This window comes from Colletes latitarsis, chromosome 14, assembly GCF_051014445.1.
Source record: "Colletes latitarsis isolate SP2378_abdomen chromosome 14, iyColLati1, whole genome shotgun sequence".
NCBI lineage: Eukaryota > Metazoa > Arthropoda > Insecta > Hymenoptera > Colletidae > Colletes > Colletes latitarsis.
The window spans coordinates 16,167,187-16,190,713 of NC_135147.1; the positions used below are offsets into that span (position 1 = coordinate 16,167,187).

General features: G+C 33.8%; 1 protein-coding gene across 1 annotated transcript in view; it reads left to right on the forward strand.

The window, feature by feature from the left end:
* Window positions 1-293: 293 nt before the first annotated feature.
* LOC143350183 (uncharacterized) overlaps window positions 294-23,527 on the forward strand; it is a 29,026-nt gene continuing 5,792 nt past the window's right edge. Inside the window, exon 1 of the mRNA XM_076782096.1 lies at window positions 294-486. Coding sequence (XP_076638211.1) covers window positions 294-486 — 193 coding nt within the window. The remainder of the gene's footprint in view (window positions 487-23,527) is intronic.

The following is a 23,527-nucleotide window of genomic DNA, read 5'->3' on the forward strand; positions in this document are numbered from 1 at the left end:
ATGATTAATAAATTGTTAATTGTCAATTTCAATATTTCAAAAACTATTGAGTAATTGCGCCTATAATGGTATATTTTCTCGAACCAGACGACTAAATCTACAAACGTGCAAAGTTTCAACTACATCGGTGACCAGAAAGACTTGCTACCTAGAAAGATTATAAAGAAAGACTTGTTAACCTAGACAGGACACTTAAAACTAGGCGCCAAGATATTGTCATCGTTGTCACGTATACATGCATTTCAACAAAAATGTGTTCGAAGTCTGAACGGTTCCTTGTTGTACTTGTAATAATGGCTACAGATGGGTTTAATATTATGATAGAGACTAGAAGTCTGCAGAATTATTCAATTACAGAAATATTATCCGGTGGATCTTGCCATTTGTATGAAAATATCGATAGTTCTGAGGTGTCCTGGGATAAAAACATTCTAACAGACTCTGCCTTGAACGTCAGGATATTAAGATTCAATCGGTCGAGCGCTTGTGAGAGGAACGGTCCCTCTGGTGGCGAGTACGGGAGGCAATGGAAGCCACAGTCCCCTGTGCAGTGTTTATTAATCAATGTTAGGGGCAAACTAAAAACAAAATTAAAACTTCCATCACTCAAAGAAACCAGCAAGGCGTCTCTTAAAAAGATAACAGAACTTTTACACAGAAGGAAGCGTTACAAATAAATAGAATTACAAAAACAGTGTTTTAGTATAAAATTCAGAAATAAACGCGTTCTCGTATAGTTCCAGAGTACGAGGCCTCCTTAAAGCAAGGGGATAGAAAGAAAGGGACAGTAGCCTGAAATTATCAATTAGTTGATAAGGAATAACCGACGCTCCTCAGGGAGTTTGGTCTTTGTAAATAATTAATCGATATCAATTAATTATCCGGGTCTATTTATCCGTTGGCTATCGAAGAGCTGCGTCCCAATAGCCGGCCCCCCTCGTTTCCTTCGACGGCCTACTTCCATCTTGTAAAAGTTCCATTGTTAATGAAATATTCCAATAGCTTGGCCTCGCATTAACGGAGGGTGGCTGCCATCGACTCCAAGTGTCGTCGGACTTTTAATTTCCCGGCGGGATCCTGAAAAACTTCTTCTCGATTTGAGAGCGTTTCACGGCGATCGAGGTCGTCACGACGCGACTAACCAGCGGGAGGGAGGGGGGTGGGATGGGTGAGCGACTACGGCGGGACAGAAGGAAAGCGATAGCTACGATGAAAGCGATCCTCGATATTCCGTGGAAAATAATTTCCGCGGGGATGCCGGTGATAGAATTTAGGTAGATAATTTGTCGCAGACGTCGCGAGAGCATCGGATTCGGAAATGGATGTGTCGTAATGTAGTCCTCGTGCCTGGTGCATAATGCAACGTCTCGCGTAGAAGTGCACTTGAGAACTCGGCGAAATTACGAAAGGGTGTCGATTCGCTGAGCGTTTCTTCGTTTCAGGGTGAAATTAAAACGGGAACCCGGTAAATGTACAGAAGCGCGCGTTTAATGTACGAAAAATGAAGGACAGCATTGGATAGACGATTCCTCCAAGACTGATTCTATTGTATTAACCACTGGCACTAGCCGGAGCGATCAGAATTACCCGTTCGTAATTTCTAATAAAAATTGTGAAAAATTTACTTGATCGGATTTTTGAAAATTTATGGTAGTATTTTATAAGACTGATCAGGGAATGCAGATTAGCTTCTCTTCTAAATTTTCGCTAAAAGAATTCAAATGAGGCGTGTTGCATTTCGAAAAAGAAATACGAGTTGTAAATTAGATCGTTGATTTATTATGAATGGTTTACGTAATAATAACAGTTCAGGTTTAATTCGTATGTACGTAAAAAGAATTTTTTATCTTATTCGAAAGAAAGTTACTAGTATAGTAACTATTATGGTAATTATACTAGTTATTAGTATTAAGACCACTATTAACACGAATGTATTCATAGACTTATTATTACTTTAATAATACTTTAAGACTACATAGTGTTACTTTTAGAAAATGAAAAAGGCATGTAACATCATCGAGTACAGGGAATGTTCTAGTCGTCGCTCGGGGAAGTCCCATTTGGATAGGTCTCATAGGTGGCGACACTGCATTCCTCAACGAAAACGTTTGAGTACCAACAATAATGTCCTCGTCGAGACATTTTGAAATAGTATAATTAGTATAAACACTTATTTCTAGAATTTCGCGAATCTATCGTTTCAATCCCTTTGATAAGAATAAATATACCATAATTGTCGGTAGTTCTAATGTTGAACAGTGTGAGGGACAAGTGTTCAGACAAGATGTTTTCAAAAAGGCAATCCATTTTGTGCTAAGCAATAATACAATTGTGAAATTCACTTCTCACGAATAATTGTTATCGATTTGTCATCATTCAATCATTAAATGAATAAAGAAGTATCATAAGTAAGAAAATTATTTATTTTATTAAATATATATAGGATAAAATTTGATTTTGTTGCATAAAATAAGAATCTGTAAATAAAAATAGTTTCTATTTTAAAAAACAAGGGTACCCTTTAAATAACCTTGAAAGCGTTCAATAAATAAGAAATGAATAAAATGGTTCCGTTCACACCTTGAAAACGTGTAACTTTTGTATTTAACATTTTTCTCTAAAATGTGTTGTTTTCGAGACATTTAGATTTACAGTTTTCAAATGAACGCCCTGTATGTATCTAGTGATAATTACAAAACGCTACTGAAAACTGCAGATTAACTGCGCAAATTACTAAAAAATATGTGGTTAAAATGGAAGAAAAGTATTGATAGAATGACCCAGGCATTACACTAATTCACGATTGGATTTTTGAAAATTTATCGTAGTCTTTTATAAGACTGATAAAGGAATGCAGATTAGCCTCTCTTCTAAATTTTCGCTTAAAGAATTCAAATGAGGCGTGTTGCATTTCGAAAAAGAAATATGAGGTGTAAATTAGATCGTTGATTTATTATGAGTGGTTTACGTAATAATAACAGTTCAGGTTTAATTCATATGTATGTAAAAAGAATTTTTTATTTTATTCGAAAGAAAGTTACTAGTATAGTAACTATTATGGTAATTATACTAGTTATTAGTATTAAGACCACTGTTAACACGAATGTATTCATAGACTTATTATTACTTTAATAATACTTTAAGACTACATAGTGTTACTTTTAGAAAATGAAAAAGGCATATAACATCATCGAGTACAGGGAATGTTCTAATCGTCGCGCGGGGAAGTCCCATTTGGATAGGTCTCATAGGTGGCGACACTGCATTCCTCAACATAAACGTTTGATTACCAACAATAATGTCCTCGTCGAGACATTTTGAAATAGTATAATTAGTATAAACACTTATTTCTAGAATTTCGCGAATCTATCGTTTCAGTTCCTTTGATACGAATAAATATACCATAATTGTCGGTAGTTCTAATGTTGAACAGTGTGGGAGACAAGTGTTCAGACAAGATGTTTTCAAAACGGTACTCCATTTTATGCTAAGCAATAATACAATTGTGAAATTCACTTCTCACGAATAATTGTTATCGATTTGTCATCATTCAATCATTAAATGAATAAAGAAGTATCATAAGTAAGAAAATGATTTATTTTATTAAATATATATAGGATAAAATTTGATTTTGTTGCATAGAATAAGAATCTGTAAATAAAAATAGTTTCTATTTTAAAAAACAAGGGTACCCTTTAAACAACCTTGAAAGCGTTCAATAAATAAGAAATAAATAAAATGGTTCCATTCCCACCTTGAAACCGAGTAACTTTTGTATCTAACATTTTTCTCTAAAATGTGTTGTTTTCGTGACATTTAGATTTACAGTTTTCAAATGAACGCCCTGTATGTATCTAGGGATAATTATAAAATTTAAACGCTACTGAAAACTGCAGATTAACTTCGCAAATTACTAAAAAATATGTGGTGTAAATGGAAGAAGAGTATTGATAGAATGACCCAGGCACTAGACTAATTTACTCGATTGGATTTTTGAAAATTTATCGTAGTCTTTTATAAGACTGATAAGGGAATGCAGATTAGCCTCTCTTCTAAATTTTCGCTTAAAGAATTCAAATGAGGCGTGTTGCATTTCGAAAAAGAAATATGAGGTGTAAATTAGATCGTTGATTTATTATGAGTGGTTTACGTAATAATAACAGTTCAGGTTTAATTCATATGTATGTAAAAAGAATTTTTTATCTTATTCGAAAGAAAGTTACTAGTATAGTAACTATTATGGTAATTATACTAGTTATTAGTATTAAGACCACTATTAACACGAATGTATTCATAGACTTATTATTAGTTTCATAATACTTTAAGACTACATAGTGTTACTTTTAGAAAATGAAAAAGGCATATAACATCATCGAGTACAGGGAATGTTCTAGTCGTCGCGCGGGGAAGTCCCATTTGGATAGGTCTCATAGGTGGCGACACTGCATTTCTCAACATAAACGTTTGAATACCAACAATAATGTCCTCGTCGAGACATTTTGAAATAGTATAATTAGTCCAGTGATAATATTTTAAGAATCACGAAACAGTTGTTTCGTTTCGTTGCAACAGTGAGATCCACGACAGTCCGTAAATCCAAATTAATTTGGACTGACAGAAAGGAATGTCTTTTTCCTATGCGCAACACTTCAGAATCGTAGATATGAAGTCACTATTTTATTTATTACTATTCACTATTATATTTATTTCATTATTTAAAAGATTTGGTAAATCGGAATTTTTTGAAAACGCGCGAAACGCAAACGAACGAGCACAGCGATGCCGGAAATCGGAGGTTGTACTTTTCAAGGGAAAAAGGATATCCGTGCGCTTGGATGCCTCCGCGATCGCGTGGAAATTGTGAATCGAGCACGTGAGCCACGAACGAAACGTGATTCTGCGAAGTGGACCGCTCTTAGCACGTTCCGCCATTGCAAAGTAAAGCTCGTTTGCTGGTGCTATCCTTGCAGAGGCACGATTTAAGTCAGTATCGAACATAGACGGCTGTCAATCGATCCGTTCGTTTGCAAACGCGATTTCCTCTTTTTCCCTTTTCCCTATCCTTCCTCTCGCGTACTATCGTTGTACTTTAAATTTCGTTCCATTCTGAAACAAACTGGTTTTGTTTTCTTAAATAAAAGCGTATAGGGCGTATTTGAAAGTGAGACGATCTCTTCTGTGAAAAACATTGCTGCAGAAATAGCTCAATATTATTTTGCAATAATAACCATACTTTATTTACGGGTTAATGGCCCTTCGTATCATTAAATACATTAAGCATACAAATAAGGGTATTAAACGATTCCTCTTTGCTGATGATTTAATAATTCTATCCAAAGGAAAGTGTTAGACTATTCAGTTTTAATTTCGCGCCTTCTGTTATTGAGTGATGCTACTATGTGACGCTCTAAGTTAAGATTTTTCAGTTTTCCTTGGTGTGTGGTTCTTTTCCTTATTAATAAAGGTTACTGTTCTACTGATTGTGAGTTATTAGTTTGTTTCTGTACGAAATTAAGTCCAATAACTAAACAGCAAGAAATTTTATAGCACGTAAACTCATAAGACATTCGCTTCTGTCAGTTCAACTTAATTTGGATTTACGGATTGTCGCGGAACTCACTGTTGCAATTCACAACTTTCATAAACTATTAATTATTAAATCACAAAACGAAACAACTGTTTTGTGATTCTTGAAATATTATCACTGAACCAATTATACTATTTCAAAATGTCTCGACGAGGACATTATTGTTGGTACTCAAACGTTTTCGTTGAGGAATGCAGTGTCGCCACCTATGAGACCTATCCAAATGGGACTTCCCCGAGCGACGACTAGAACATTCCCTGTACTCGATGATGTTACATGCCTTTTTCATTTTCTAAAAGTAACACTATGTAGTCTTAAAGTATTATTAAAGTAATAATAAGTCTATGAATACATTCGTGTTAATAGTGGTCTTAATACTAATAACTAGTATAATTACCATAATAGTTACTATACTAGTAACTTTCTTTCGAATAAGATAAAAAATTCTTTTTACGTACATACGAATTAAACCTGAACTGTTATTATTACGTAAACCATTCATAATAAATCAACGATCTAATTTACAACTCGTATTTCTTTTTCGAAATGCAACACGCCTCATTTGAATTCTTTTAGCGAAAATTCAGAAGAGAAGCTAATCTGCATTCCCTTATCAGTCTTATAAAAGACTACGATAAATTTTCAAAAATCCAATCGAGTAAATTAGTCTAGTGCCTGGGTCATTCTATCAATACTCTTCTTCCATTTACACCACATATTTTTTAGTAATTTGCGAAGTTAATCTGCAGTTTTCAGTAGCGTTTAAATTTTATAATTATCCCTAGATACATACAGGGCGTTCATTTGAAAACTGTAAATCTAAATGTCACGAAAACAACACATTTTAGAGAAAAATGTTAGATACAAAAGTTACTCGGTTTCAAGGTGGGAATGGAACCATTTTATTCATTTCTTATTTATTGAACGCTTTCAAGGTTGTTTAAAGGGTACCCTTGTTTTTTAAAATAGAAACTATTTTTATTTACAGATTCTTATTCTATGCAACAAAATCAAATTTTATCCTATATATATTTAATAAAATAAATAATTTTCTTACTTATGATACTTCTTTATTCATTTAATGATTGAATGATGACAAATCGATAACAATTATTCGTGAGAAGTGAATTTCACAATTGTATTATTGCTTAGCATAAAATGGAGTGCCGTTTTGAAAACATCTTGTCTGAACACTTGTCTCCCACACTGTTCAACATTAGAACTACCGACAATTATGGTATATTTATTCGTATCAAAGGAACTGAAACGATAGATTCGCGAAATTCTAGAAATAAGTGTTTATACTAATTATACTATTTCAAAATGTCTCGACGAGGACATTATTGTTGGTAATCAAACGTTTATGTTGTGGAATGCAGTGTCGCCACCTATGAGACCTATCCAAATGGGACTTCCCCGCGCGACGATTAGAACATTCCCTGTACTCGATGATGTTATATGCCTTTTTCATTTTCTAAAAGTAACACTATGTAGTCTTAAAGTATTATTAAAGTAATAATAAGTCTATGAATACATTCGTGTTAATAGTGGTCTTAATACTAATAACTAGTATAATTACCATAATAGTTACTATACTAGTAACTTTCTTTCGAATAAGATAAAAAATTCTTTTTACGTACATACGAATTAAACCTGAACTGTTATTATTACGTAAACCATTCATAATAAATCAACGATCTAATTTACACCTCGTATCTATTTTTCGAAATGCAACACGTCTCATTTGAATTCCTTTAGCGAAAATTTAGAAGAAAAGCTAATCTGCATTCCCTCCTCGACATTATCGTTGGTCACGTGCAACCTTTTAACGTCTACCTTTAATCTTACAGAATCTCCCAACATCTACTTTTACACTTATGGTAGACTCGATGTACAGCAATCGAGTTATCTGGAGTGACAGCTTGTTGTAGTCGACCACCAAAGCTAATCGAAAATTGCATCATCCATTAACACGTTGACTGTCGCGTCATGCATAATTTATGCATGACAGTAATGTTTTGGTTGCTGTGGCGTTAAATTTTAAGCTAGGATTTCAAAACATGGACTACGTTTTATATAATAAAAATTCAATGGGGTGCTAATAAATGTGGCATCTGCGGAAACTTTGGTCGTGTTGGACAAAGTAAACGTCAAGGTGTTACATTAGAATAATCACACAATATTTACATTATAATTGCAGGGAATATAACTGTTACGCATCCAGATCTGTTTATTACGAAAACTAAGAATTCGTGTGAAACGCGAAACCGAATAGTATACGCGTTTTCTTCGTTTTAACCCCTAGTCTAGAACATTATTAATTCAGTGAGACGAGTAATCGGAGTTTTGCGAAGTCGCCAGAACGCGAATTGCGACTCTGCAAGATTACTTTGATTCTTATTCAACGACGGTTCAGAACTCTGCCACACAAAAAATTCATTGTAGGTTTTTGTCGGAGTGGGAGCGACTAAGTAATTTGATCAGAAGAGCATTCAACATTATACAATCGTCTTGGAAATAGGATTCTTTAAACACACGAAGAAACTATTGCTTTTACAATCAGTAAAAATTCGAATGATATTTAATGCTCTGACTGCCACGTCATCCACACATGGGTGACAAGATTTTTTTTAGAACCAAAACAATTAATTCTCAAGTTGAAATGTTAAAGAAAATAAATTTTAATAGGATTCATGCATTTTAGTCGGGTTATGAAAATAATACTAAAATAAATTTTGAATTATGTAGGTTTTGGTTTGATTGTGAACATGTTAAGAATCTAAGAAATTTACTGCATCAATATTAACGATGATATAGAAAAATATAGAAAATTACGAACTTCATTGTAGAAATAATCTGAGTAGGTACTTGTTTAAAAAAAAGAAGAAAAATTCATTCAAATTTTTCAATTGTTTCTAATTTTATATCGTTGTATGTTTGACGAAATCTCAACTGTGTTCAAGTCTGATGTTATATTTTTGAAGAATCTTCTCATTTCTTTTTCCTTTCATTTTGCGATAAAAACACTACATAATTTGTTAGAATGTTCAGTTTTAATTTCGTGCCTTAATTTCGTTAAGCCTTTCCGTTTTCCTTGATGTGTGGTTTTTTTTTCCTTATCAATAACGGTTACTGTTCTACTGAGTTATAAGTTTGATTTCTGTACGAAAGTAAGTCTAATTACTAATCATAATTTTTGCAATTGGGGCTGTATAAACAAATTTCCGTCTATTAACCAACACTTTGATGGCATATCATGTTGTTCTAGCATGCTTATAGATTTCTTTCTTCATTGTAGTTTTTATTTTTATTAATACTTCTCCTCCATCTGCTGAGAGCCATTTTCCTACCATAACTGAGTCTCGATCGTGTTTGACGGTTGATAGGATACGGTAGAATCTTGATCATTACAGGAAATCCAGTAGTGTCCCCAAGTTTACTTGTTGCTTGACGACCATCCCCTCCACTCGACACCATGCAACGAACGAGACTCTCGTGCAACAATCGAGGTTTCGTACTCTGACAATACTTTTTCTTCCACAGATCGTCGGACGTGACCCAAATACTTAGAACTTGATGGATCAAAGCGAAGGACTCTGCTCCAGACCGCAGGTGTTTAACTTTTGTGACTCTTCGGCCATTCCAACCGTATTTTACGATTCTTTTACGAAAGCAATAGTATCACTATTTACAGGCGGATCCGTTCGTGCAAAGATCGTAAGTTGCAGAGTATCAACAAACTTTTTGACACAGGGTTAAGGAAGTAGGCTACTAATACTATCTAATCCCATCAGGAAATTTCTACCTTTACATTCTTGGCGATCATACTGGTTCCATGTTTCTTCCTTTTACTCGAGCATCGATCGAATCAATAGTGACAGCTGTCGTTGGAAAAAGAGAGTCCAAAATTATGTGAAACACAACGTTAAAACAGAGAAATCGAAGAAACGCAATAGAAACTCGAAAAATCAAGAAATTTCTGCAAATGACCGGTCTCTCCCAACATGAGAACAGAGTTAAAGTTCCCTGAGAGCAATCAAGAGAAGTCAAAAGTTCCCAGACTAGTCCAAGATTAGCTGAGCAGCTTATTAAGAAGTTCTCTCATATCCAGACAGTCTACCAGTCTATTTAGTAGTAGACAACAACAGTGGTATCAACAGGACGTACAACCGCAAGAATACAATCCTACATTTGAAAATAAAATATTTAAAACAAAAATCAAATTGCTCGTCCACGGCCATAACAGTGTACGTAGATATTTCTAAATAAAAGAAACAATTGAAAAGATTCTATATACTTTGGAAAAATGTACAACTAGCGCGGTTTTTTAATTAAGTTCTGTAATAGAGACCTTCCAAGTTAACAAATATCAATGACATCGTTTAATTGTTTTCTGGCAGACGATCTGATCATTTAACCAGTTAACTGTGGCGATCTCTTTGCAAAGCGCCCACCAGTGTGTGTCGCGATAATTAAGCGATGACGGGTATAGTCGTCAAACACAGAATAAGTGGCGCTGTTGAAATATTGGGTCAAAAAGACGATTTTTTTTGGTTTTGATACATCAAGATGAAAATCGGGATAATCAAAGATCCAGTGTTACTGCACTGCTTACGAGTTAGCTCTCGGGAAGTTATGAATCCAACTAAAATTATTTAAACATATTAAAATTTACGAATATAATTTAGTTTTCGCAAAAATTACAACTTAAATATCAAATTGTAACAAAATTTTACGCATGACGGATATAATCGTCATGACACACAGTCGTCAAACACACTTAACTGGTTAAATTCCTTTTTCACGAGTACCAGTTTGGCGACACTTCCCGCGCTCGCCAGTAGAGGGCTACGCTCTCTCACAAGCGCTCGCGTGGCTGTCTATCCCTACATACAATACTCTCTTCGACCAACCATTCAATATTCCTCTCGTTATCTTCTTCCTAACACAGCAAACCGCCATAGTGGAACCGTAAAAAGATACTTTTAAAAAATATCTGTATAGAACGGAGTCAGCTAAGTTCCTTGAATTGCGTAAACAACAAACGTTCCGTAAATTTCATTCTAGGTGCCTTTGTCCGTGAAACAACGTTACGAATCTGGCTGTGCAGAATTACGAATTCATCTTTCGGGGCGGCAGGGACGTCGACGGAAACGGAGCCGACGATTTCTCGCGGCACGTCACAGGATAATGCTTTTAGCTACGGACGGTAAACTCTTTATTTCCACGTGATATACGAGCGGATTTCACTGTTCTCTGTGCGGATTAAACGAGCTGGATCGGCCCGGTGTCGTCAATGGACTTCGTTTCGAGGGTCCTTTCATTATCCCAGGAACACGGGCCTGGGCTGGAGGAGAGTTCGCGCTGGTGCAGAGAAGAGGATAGGTGAGAGCGGATAAAGAAAGAGCCCCCCATAGACGAGCAACCAGCTTCCAGGTGAAGGAAGAAACGATTGCAAAGGGGGCGGAACGAAAGGAATAGGCATTAGAAGAAACAAAAGGGGTATTTTTGTCGCGGCGGAATTGAGAGGACCCTGACCATTCTCTCGCCGCGCGCGCATGACCACCTAGGCGGCCTTTATGTCCGCGGTCTCTAAGGATTAATGCCGGACGGCACACTGCCAAAAATGGAGCGGCTGACCGGCGCGATAACCGTGACTTTAAAACCGATAAAGCTGCGAATTCGGGTCAGTGTAGTCCGTCGAAATGGTCACGCATGCGGGATACGAATCGTTGTTTACACATAACGCTAATCTGACTGTCTCGTATTTCGAGTGATAAGTGCCGAATGGGGCTCTTTTATTTCAAAAGACAGGAGATCAATGTTCGGATGAAGGGATTAAAAGATTGATTCGATGAAACAGTCACTGCGTCAACGTTCGAAATTCGAATGTGTTTTTTTGCTGGTCCAAGGCATTTACCGTGGAAACGTTCTATGAAGCTGAATGGGTGAATATGAAGTAACGTTTACTGTTACCACTGTAATCTGGAATGGTTCGGAAAAACGTTATCTTATGGAATCATAACGAATCGTTGCACCAGACGTGTGCATTAAAGTCTAATGAAAAGGGAGAAGTCCACTGTGTTTAAAATCCTTTTTTTGCAACTTAATAACACTGAATCTAGGATATCTGTATGCCAAGAGAACACAGAACTGTCTGTAAACATAGATACAGTTGACCAACGATATACTTTTTTACGGTCGGTTAAAGATTATAGGCTTCATACTTTTCTTCTAACAACTGATATTGGCGAATGTTGAAGCATTCTTCTTCGTACGAACGTACGACTTTATTAAATACAGGGTGTTCGGCCACTCCTGGGAAAAATTTTAGTAGGGGATTCTAGAGGCCAAAATAAGACGAAAATCAACAATACTAATTTGTTGATTGAGGCTTCGTTAAAAAGTTATTAACGTTTGAAGTTTCACACGTACTGAATTTTTTTCTCGAAAATACGTAGGATTTCGGGGGTATGTCTAATCACCAAAAATTATTATAATTGACCCACGCAACCGAAAATAATTGTTCCAAAACGATTAGCAATTTTTTTTTTCCGTCGAAAAATTTTACACGTTTTCGAATTTTTTTCTCGAAAGTGGGTAGGAATTCGAGGGTATGTCTAATGACCAAAAGTAATTGTAATTGACCCACGCAACCGAAAATAATTTTTCCAAAACGATTTGAAATTTTTTTTTTCCGTCGAAAAATTTCACATCAATTCGAATTTTTTTTCTCGAAAGTGTGTAGGATTTGTAAGGTATGTGTAATGACCAAAAATAATTGTAATTGACCCACACAACTGAAAATAATTTTTCCAAAACGATTTGCAATTTTTTTTTTCCGTCGAAAAATTTCACATATTTTCGAATTTTTTTCTCGAAAATGGGTAGGATTTCGAGGGTATGTCTAATGACCAAAAGTGATTGTAATGGATCCCTGCAACCGAAAATAATTTTTCCAGGACGATTTGAAAATTTTGAATTTAATTGGTAATAACTTTTTAACGAAGCCTCCATCAACAAATTTGTATTCTTGATTTTCGTCTTATTTTGGCTTCTAGAATCTCTCGTTAAAATTTTTCCCAGGGGTAGCCGAACACCCTGTATTCTCATGTCAGTATCACTAATATATTGGTAAATCTTCCAAACAAAAGTAACAATATCCAACTGCATTTTTCATGATTTACATCTCATAATATTTTTCTAAACATTTAATCAATTTCCTGAAACTGACTGGGATAGATGTTTGAATAATTGAACTTGTTTTAGCGATTTAACCCCTTAACGCTCATATTTTTTGGGTTAACCAAAAATGATCAGTTTTCTTTATTGGATTTGTTTCTAAAAATTTGGTTTTTCTTACTTACAATGTTGTATCCAACGTATAATTTGAAAGAAAACAAATATTATCATCCCTTAAACCATTAGATTAAACAAATATCGTTCTTCAAAGTAGTCAGACTTGGTCATGAACGTTAAGGGGTTAACACTCTTACTTACACAAACGTAATTCATATTAACACATTACCGAGTATTCTCGTTTTACAAGTATGTGTTTTTCTAGTAATTTCTCCGACAACACAAGAAAAAAATTCTACTATTATTCACATATAACTCCTGAAAATTTCAATAAAACATATTAATTACAAAAATACTTATCACATTTTCAGTATACACGTGTCGAAGAAATTCTATATCATTAAAATCACCCATGTAGTAAATATGCAATGTATATTTCACACATGTAAGCTGAAATAAAACTCGAGGTTTTCAACACTAAATAAATAAAATGTCTGTTATTGAAATACCTAAATACTCCATAATGAAATTAATGTGAAAACCTAACGTGTGAAAGTAACTGGATCTGAATGCCCAAACGAATAAAAGAAACGAGTAATATTTGCTTGTGTATCATTAAAATCACCCATGTAGTAAATATGCAATGTATATTTCACACATGTAAGCTGAAATAAAACTCGAGGTTTTCAACACTAAATAAATAAAATGTCTGTTATTGAAATACCTAAATACTCCATAATGAAATTAATGTGAAAACCTAACGTGTGAAAGTAACTGGATCTGAATGCCCAAACGAATAAAAGAAACGAGTAATATTTGCTTGTGTATCATTAAAATCACCCATGTAGTAAATATGCAATGTATATTTCACACATGTAAGCTGAAATAAAACTCGAGGTTTTCAACACTAAATAAATAAAATGTCTGTTATTGAAATATCTAAATACTCCATAATTAAATTAATGTGAAAACCTAACGTGTGAAAATAACTGAATTTGAACGCCAAAACGAATAAAAGAAACGAGTAATATTTGCTGTCTACCTGATAGTGATTTGTTTCGAAGATTTTTTTCCCCCACGGTCCCTGTTATCCTCGGATCTTTAAAAGCGGCGCTGGTATTTGTTGAACAAAATTGAAAAATTCTAGCGCGTGGTACGGTACCATCGTCCGAAGTCCGCGATATTTTGAAACTAAAATAGAGGAAAACGCTAAAAGTACCGTCGTATTTTTGTACCTTTACAACATTCTATTTTCTCGATTCGGTATTTCACACCAAAAAGAAAGGAGCCAGGAGAAGTTTTAACGGAAAGGCGAGAGGGACTTAGAAAATCACGTGGATAAACTCAACCATGCTGCAAAAAATATATCAAAGTAAGCTCCTTACGTTAATTGGAAACGTGATCTAATTCAGTGACATCGACGCTTATCAAAACATAATCAAAGGGTTTTTTAATTTTTATTTAAAAGGTATGTTTTACTTGGATATAAGAGCAAAAATTATTTCGTAATCGATTAAGATATTAATTAAAATCTTTCTGGTTGATGAGTTTAATCCAAAGACTAATTGAATATTATATGAATCGTTCGTGATTTCTAACACTTTAACTACCATGTCATCCATATATGGGTGACAGAATTTTTAACCACGGAACTAAAACAATTAATTCTCAAGTTGAAATGTAAACAAAAATAAATTTGAATGAATAAGCTTCGTAAATTTTAGTTACGAAAGTAAGTACTACGACAGGTTTTAAGTTATATAGTTTACAATTGTACAAAATCAAAGTTTTGGTCTCGTAAACAATTTTAGGATTTTAGGCTGGCAGTTAACGTGTTAAGGAGAACATTTTTCTTCAGTTCTGTGATTTAAAAATCGTAATATTTTTCACCTAAATGTTGCTTTGAAGCGTTAATAAAAAATTGTTCTCCATCGATTTTGGCAGTAGTTTTTAAAAAATAGTATGGAAGAAAGGAAATACTTTCCTTATTTGTTTGAGGTATTATCTGCAGACTACATTCTTAGAGAATATAGGTAAAGCTGGGATCAAAGAGCAGCATGAATCTTATTTTTATAGGGTCACGTTTCCGTACAGTCGAATGAACGCATTTTGCGCCACTAAAGCAAAAATAAGGGACGAGAAAGAGAAGACCGACCTGTTTTCCTCAACCTAGAGAATTTATTCGTACAGTACCTTCCAACAATGTTGCTGGCCACGTATTTCCTTCAAAATTAAAAAAATATTACGAGATTCATGCGAATGTCCCATTGATATTTATTTCTTTTTAAAAAATTGAAAAAGTGGATTCTCTCTGTCAAAAAGATTCTTATATGCGTTTCATACTTTATGTAAAGAAACCTTACATATTTAAAAAATTATTTACAAATGTAAAAATTCATCTACTTTCATTCTACAAATTAATTATAGTTTTTGCAACGAGTTATTTCAGCATTTTTTTCATGAAATACAACTCATGACCTCTTCACTTTCCTATGGTAAAACTCTTTCATCTCTTATTAATAAAAAAATATGATTTGTTGAAGAAAATTAAATTTCTGCAAAAATGTTTCATTTTATCTTTTACTTTTTGATAAATATCTTTACTTTACAAATACACCAGACAATTTAACCTGCACAGTTGTGTCTCTTGAGGGTTAAAACAAGTACCTAATTCATTCAGGAATGAAATTTACAATTTCTTAGTTGAGCTTGTTATACTGTGAATGTAAAAGTACGATTTTCCTTAGAATTATGATAAGAAATGCGACAAAGGAACCGACAAACAATTTCATTTTCGTCTAATCGACAAAAATGTATAAATTCTCGTCAGAAAACAAGATGAACAGATAGTAGCTGAACGATACATAATTGTCGTATGAATTTCCTTAACACGTTCACTGCCAGATCAAAACCGTATAATATTCTGCACAAGTAAAATTTTGAATTTAGACCATTGTAAGCTACGTAATCTAAAAAATTTTAACCTTGTTAAAATTCACAAACTCTATTCAAATCTATTCCCCTCGACGTCTTAACTTGAGAATTCATTTTTCAAGTATCATAATGGTAAATCCTGTCACCCATATATGGCAATCAAAGTGTTAAATCTGGAGCAATTCTAATTGCGTGCTAGAGTTACATGACCATCCTGGAACCGTATAGTTCGATCGAGTATTCTGAAACCTTCACGGAGGAACGACGAAGACCTGTCGACTGTAAAACCCTCATAAACTCAAGGTATCGGTCGTTCCCTGCCAGTACCTTAAATTTTACAACTTGGACATGCGAACATTTGACCACAGTTAATTACCGCTGCGCCTGTCTAATTTCTTAATGAAGGAAAAGCAACTAACGTTTTAGCAGCGATAGCGTAAAATTTATGTGCTGGCACGGAGCAACTTGAATGTGAAAATGGTATTAGTCAACGGTTTACGGAGAAAGCCACATTTACTGTCTACGGGCAAGTCAGTTCTTGGAACATGCATTACTGATGAGAACAGAATTGACACGCCCAAACCTTGGTAAATGTCTCATATATAATGAAAAAATTCATCTCTGTTTTGTGGCTGGACTGCTGAATTAGTCAATGTCTGAAAAAGGATTTGAGGCGTTCCATCAGAACCAGAATATTCAATTTTTCTCTTCCATTGTCGATGAACTTACAATCATACCATGATCGCTCGGAAATAATCCAAAATTAATAAGATAATATCATTTCATTAAAGATAATAATTCTTTAAACACAACAATATTTTCACTAATATATTATACAGGGTGTTCGGCCACACCTGGGAAAAATTTTAATGGGGGGTTCTAGAGACCAAAATAAGACGAAAATCAAGAATACCAATTTGTTGATGGAGACTTCGTTAAAAAGTTATTAACGTTTAAAGTCTCGCTCGTTTTGAATTTTTTTCTCGAAAATGCGCAGGATTTCGGGGATATGCCTATTCACAAAAAATTATTGTAATTGACCCCCGCAACCGAAAATAATTTTTCCAAAACGATTATAAAATTCTTTTTTTCCGGCGAAAAATTTCTCACGTTTTCGAATTTTTTTCTCGAAAGTAGGTAGGATTTCGACGGTATATCTAATGACCAAAAATGATTCTAATTGACACCCGCAACCGAAAACAATTTTTTCAGAAAGATTTGAAATTTTTTAATTTCGTCTAAAAATTTCTTACCTTCTCGAATTTTTTTCTCTAAAGTGCGTAGGATTTTGGGGGTATGTGTAATGACCAAAAATGCTTGTAATTGACCTCCGCAACCGAAAATAATTTTTCCAGAACGATTTAAAATTTTTTTTTTCATCAAAATTTTAGGCACCCTACCCCCGTCGATTTTTCTTAAAAATTCCTTTTTCATTTTTAGTAATTTTGTTTGACGCCCTACAGAAAAGTTGTCTAATACTTTTTTGTAGGTACTCATGAGCTCGACTTCAGAAAAAAGTTTCATTGAAATATATTCACAATTGTAGGAGTTATGGCTGTTTGAAAATTGAACCATTTTTATGGGGGTTTTCTCATTTTGCGGGGTCAAGGTCCAACTTTTCGAATATTTTTGCGATTTGTACATATTCTCCGCCAAAATATGCGTAGTTTGCTTTTTTAAACATCAAAATCGTACAATCCGTTCAGAAGTTATGACGTTTTAAAGATTCGCATGAAAATTCAGGCAGATATTTCTGGCCAGAAATTATATTTTCGGTAAGGAATTTTTTTCTCGAAAGTGGGTAGGATTTCGGGGGTATGTGTATTCACCAAAAATGATTGTAATTAACCCTCCTAGCTAAAAATATTTTTTTCAGATCGATTCGAAACTTTTTTTCGCCGAAAAATTTCTGCACCTACTCCCTATCGATTTTTCTTAAAACTTCATTTTTCACTTTTAATACATTTGGTTGGCGCTGTACAGAAAAGTTGTCTAATACTTTTTTGTAGGTACCCATGAGCTCTACTTCAGAAAAAAGTTTCATTGAAATATATTCACAATTATAGGAGTTATGGCTGTTTGAAAATTGAACCATTTTTATGGGGGTTTTCTCATTTTGCGGGGTCAAGGTCCAACTTTTCGAATATTTTTGCGATTTGTACATATTCTCCGCCAAAATATGCGTAGTTTGCTTTTTTAAACATCAAAATCGTACAATCCGTTCAGAAGTTATGACGTTTTAAAGATTCGCATGAAAATTTAGGCAGATATTTCTGGCCAGAAATTATATTTTCGGTAAGGAATTTTTTTCTCGAAAGTGGGTAGGATTTCGGGGGTATGTGTATTCACTAAAAATGATTGTAATTGACCCTCCTAACTAAAAATAATTTTTCCAGAACGATTTGAAATTTTTGAATTTAATAGTTAATAACTTTTTAACGAAGCCTCCATCAACAAATTGGTATTCTTGATTTTCGTCTTATTTTGGCCTCTAGAATCTCCTGATAAAATTTTTCCCATGGGTGGCCGAACACCCTGTATTAATTAAAACATTTATGGTACACGTTATAAACACAGTTGCAATAAAATGTTTGCACCATTTTTTAAGTAAAATTTATGTAAAATATTGTTTAGAATTTTTACGAGCAATGTGCGTATCAAAAAAACCAATAAAACTACAAGGTGTAATCATGAATATTCGATTTTGCTCAAAATGTAATCAAATTTTGAAGCGAGCATACAGAATTTACATATAAAACTTGGTTGATTACGCGTATGCAGAATAAATTTATTATTTAACAGTAAGAAAGATGCAATATGAGATAAATGTTATTTGATTACAAAATTAACTTAAATATTCATAGCTTCAACGTCTCTGTTATAATCCGTTATGTTGCATCAGTGGCAAAATATTTGTAATATTTTCTGACGGGTATTACTAATTAAAAGCAGGTACATATTTTAAGAAATGAATTATTCTATATTGTAAAACGATCATAGGGTAAAAATAAAATTACCGTAGATTAAGGTAACCATAATGTGATGCAGTATTGTACGCAATCATTTACACTTGGAATGCGTTGAATGTTGAATGAAATAAAGCACAGATGTTGCTTTATTTCCACCGCAAAAATATTTCGGAATGTTCGAAAAAAAAAAAAAAAAAAATAAACTGAAACAATAGAAAGAAAGTGTGTAGCATACCGGAATAGAAATGAGAGCGTAGAAGTAAAATGTGAAAAGTTGGTAACAAAGGGCGAGCTTACAAAACCAAGAGTCTATCTAGAACTGAAAATGACAAACAATGGAAATATAGCAGAAGGGAGATTAATGCTTGGCAAAATTGAATATACATCCAAGAATTGCAAATGAAATTCGAAATGCACGAATTAAGTATGCTACTTTTCACTTCTCCATGGCATTCAGAAGTTTCAAGGACTTCTTTGGAAGCTTTAAGACTTTCTCAACTTTTGAGGTATTCAAAATCTTCGAATACTTTAAAACTATTGAGCTATCGCGTCTGTGGAGAACGGCAAACAGTACCTATAAGTATTTAATACTTAATTCACGGTTTTGTCGCACTCTACTACCGAGGGGCGAAGAAATGATTGTTACTTAATGGGGGAAAAGAGTAAATTAAAATGGGTTTCAATGAACGACGTATTCCTTATCAGAAATTGAAACAAAACTTATTCGACATTAAAAAAATATACTATATTTAGTTATGAGTACAGTTCATTAGTATAGTTCATTAGTAAATCTAAGCTTTCATAATGAAATGAAATACAACACTTAAACAATATAAAATTTTTTTTTCTAATACTGGAGAATTATCCTTCCAAAATTAATAAATGAGGAACGAAGAAGTAGTCACAGTGTAATGAAATTGACCGAAACACGCTAAATCTCACCGACGAAAGTTACTCTTCTTCGTATTCGTTTCTTCGACACTTTTATGAAACGTTCGAACGATACAAACAATTCGATCTGACGCAGATGTGTTCCGTTCCAAGGCTTCGCGAAAACTGCCGACTATTTCTACGACGGAGACATATATCTTTTGTTAATTCAGAAACGTTCGATTATCAATTGAAATATTCATTAGCGAAAAATCCTCGCTTTGTTGTCCAGACCTTGTTACGAATACGATATAATCAAAGCAGTTTCTAAAATAATAAAACTATTATGGGCATTTTTGCTGTCGGGACAAATTACTAGCCATGTTCACGAAAGTGTTCTGGAAACATGTAATTTTCTTATCGACTTTATTTTTAATGTACCTTGAAATCGTAATGCATGCCTGTCTGTTGACAGGTCGACACAAGATCGATAAAATGTCGAAGAAAATGAAAGGGAAATTATTGTGTCAATCAAGTGATGATGTAATGCGACAATGGGACACTCGGACCGGCATCAGTTGCCAACAAGCCATGGAGTTCACTGACAGTCATTATTGCAAAACTAGTAGAATGCACCTGAAGTTCCTGGGACAGTGGCCCTATCAAAATCCTTCGAAACGCAGGATTCGAATATTTTCCATTTACGCTGCTGCAGTTGTGATATTTTCCTCGCTGGTAACATATGTTTATATGTTTATACATTATTTTCTCAAATTCGTTAGGCCCACGGGAAGGTTTTAACATTTGTTTCGTTCACTGTTTAGTGTAAAACTAGTTATCTGTTGTAGTCTTCTCTGCCAACAGTTTTTTTTTTAGTTTCTGTTACAGTCGAGTCTATGTATCAAAAATTCATATAGAATACTGAATATTTTTTTAAATTTAATTTCTAATAAATCACGTCATAAATGCATTTTATATTTGGCGATTTTACTTCTAAATAATAGTTCTAAATTGTGGACGCGATAGGAAACAGATACAACTAATTTATTTAATTATAACTTTTAGTAATTGTAATAAATAGCTTACTTTGGTCTCTGGTATACAGGGTGTTCGGCCAACCTTGGGAAAAATTTTAATGGGGGATTCTAGAAGCCAGAATAAGACGAAAATCAAGAATACTAATTTGTTGATAGAAGCTTCGTTAAAAAGTTATTAACGTTTAAAATTTCGCCCGTACTGGATTTTTTTCTAAAAAGTGGGTAGGATTTCGGGGGTATGTCTATTCACCAAAAATGATTGTAATTAACTCTCCTAGCTAAAAATAATTTTTTCAGATTGATTCGAAATTTTTTTTTCGCCGAAAAATTTCTGCACCTACCCCCTGTCGATTTTTCTTAAAACTTCATTTTTCACTTTTAATAAATTTGGTTGGCGCTGTACACAAAAATTGTCTAATACTATTTTGTAGGTATCCATGAGTACTACTTCGGAAATAAATTTCATTGAAATATATTCACTATTGTAAGAGTTATGGACGTTTGAAAATTGGACCATTTTTGTGGAGTTTTTTTCATGTTACGGGTTGAAGGAGCAGCTTTTCGTATATTTTTGGAATTTGTACATATTCTTGACCAAAATACGCGTAGTTTGCGTTTTGAAAAATTAAAATCGTCCAATCCGTTCAGGAGTTATGATGTTTCAAAGATTCGCATGAAATTTTGGGGAACCATTTGAAGCTTGAAATTATATTTTTGGTAAAGAATTTTTTTCTCGAAAGTGCGTAGGATTTCGGGGTATGTCTATTCACCAAAAATGATTGTAATTAACCCTCCTAGCTAAAAATAATTTTTTCAGATCGATTCGAAATTTTTTTTTCGCCGAAAAATTTCTGCAGCTACCCCCTGGTCAATTTTTCTTAAAAACAAGTTTTCGATTTTTAATAATTTTGTTTGGCGACCGACAGAACAGTTGTGTAATACTTTTTTGTAGGTAACCATGGGCTCTACTTTAGAAAAAAATTTCAATGAAATATATTCACTATTGTAGGAGTTGTGGCTGTTTGAAAATTGGACCATTTTTATGGGGTTTTTCTAATATTACGGGGCCAAGGAACAACCTTTCCAATATTTTTATAATTGTTACATATTCTACACTAAAATACGCGGCGTTTGGCTGTTTGAACATTAAAATCGTCCAATCCGTTCAGAAGTTATGATGTTTCAAAGATTCACATGAAATTTTGGAGAACCATTTGAGGCATGAAATTATATTTAAGCCCCTTAATTCAGTTAAGAATTTGTATCTCGAAAGTGCGTAGGATTTCGGGGTATGTCTATTCACCAAAAATGCTTATAATTGACCCTCCTAGCTAAAAATAATTTTTTTAGTATGATTTGAAATTTTTTTATTTCGTCTAAAAATTTCAGTACCTACTCGAATTTTTTTCTCGAAAGTGGGTAGGATTTCAGGGGTGTGTGTATTCATAAAAAATAATTGTAATTGAGCCCCGCAACCAAAAGTAATTTTTCCACAATAATTTGAAATTTTTCAATTTTCAGGGTAACAGACAGTTATGGTCAGACATATTTTCAGTAATTAATTTTTTTCTCAAAAATGCGTGGAATTTGGAGGGTATGTGTATTCACAAAAAATGATTGTAATTGAGCCCCGCAACCAAAAATAATTTTTCCACGATGATTTGAAATTTTTTAATAACTTTTTAATGAAGGCTCAGTCAAGAAATTGATATTCTTGATTTTCGTCTTATTTTGGCCTCTGGAATCTCCCATTGAAATTTTTCCCAGGCGTGGTCGAACACCCTGTATAGGATCATATTTAGTATTTTCTGATTAGAAGAACTTTCCATTTCCACATACAACGTACTTCAATAATCTTGACGCTTTAGTGCTCCAATAACTCATAATTATATTTAAAGTTATGTTTACAGAATTACTATATAAAGTCCAACATCAGGTATTCAGTTCTGTTCTCTAGTAGTTAGATGAAATTGTTCAACTATCTCCATATTTCAAACGAATTATTCCAATATGAAACTAGTCATCAGAAACTTACAAATGTGGACTAAAAGCGAATTAACACTGTGAAGCAATGTATATTAGAAAACGAATCTAAGACCTGTTTATTTATTAAAAATTGATTACATTGTAAAGTTGTAAACTTCACCGAAATATTAACAATTTAACATTTCCGTTTTACAAATGCATCAGCTTCGTTTGACAATGATCGTTCAAGTTAATGGTGGAATTCTTTCGATAATGTTCCAGTTTATAAAATTCGCCCGATCTTTTCGTGAGTTAAACATGTTCGAAGCTATACCTCCGACCATAACAGGGTTTGTTTGTGTGGCTAAATTAAATGCTCTGAAGTTCAATGAAAAGAAGGTACGCGTGGATTACTAAATATGTTGAAACAATAAGTAGTTCTAATGTCGGAATTATTTGATTACTTGTAGCTAGAGTACCTACAAAAGCAAATAAATGACGATTGGAAAGAACGAACGGCTCCCGACGAAATAAAAATCATGGAAAGATACGCGAACGAAGGAAGGATCTTTTCGATAGCGTACATGTGTAATTTTTCATTCGTATTACTATCATCAAATTTTATGTGGCAATCGTTATTCAGTTAACGTAATTGTTATTTTAATACGTGGTCGGAAACTAAAACCACCGTATTGCATTGTTAGATTTTAATTATTACATCTACTTAGTTTTCTTATTATCTAAGCTTAACCTATTATTTTAATCTATATTATATTTATTCATAGTTTGTCTTTTAATACTTTTAAGATATAATCACTTGGTTTTTACTTGCACGTGCTTGCTCTGCTTAAGCCAATACACTGGGC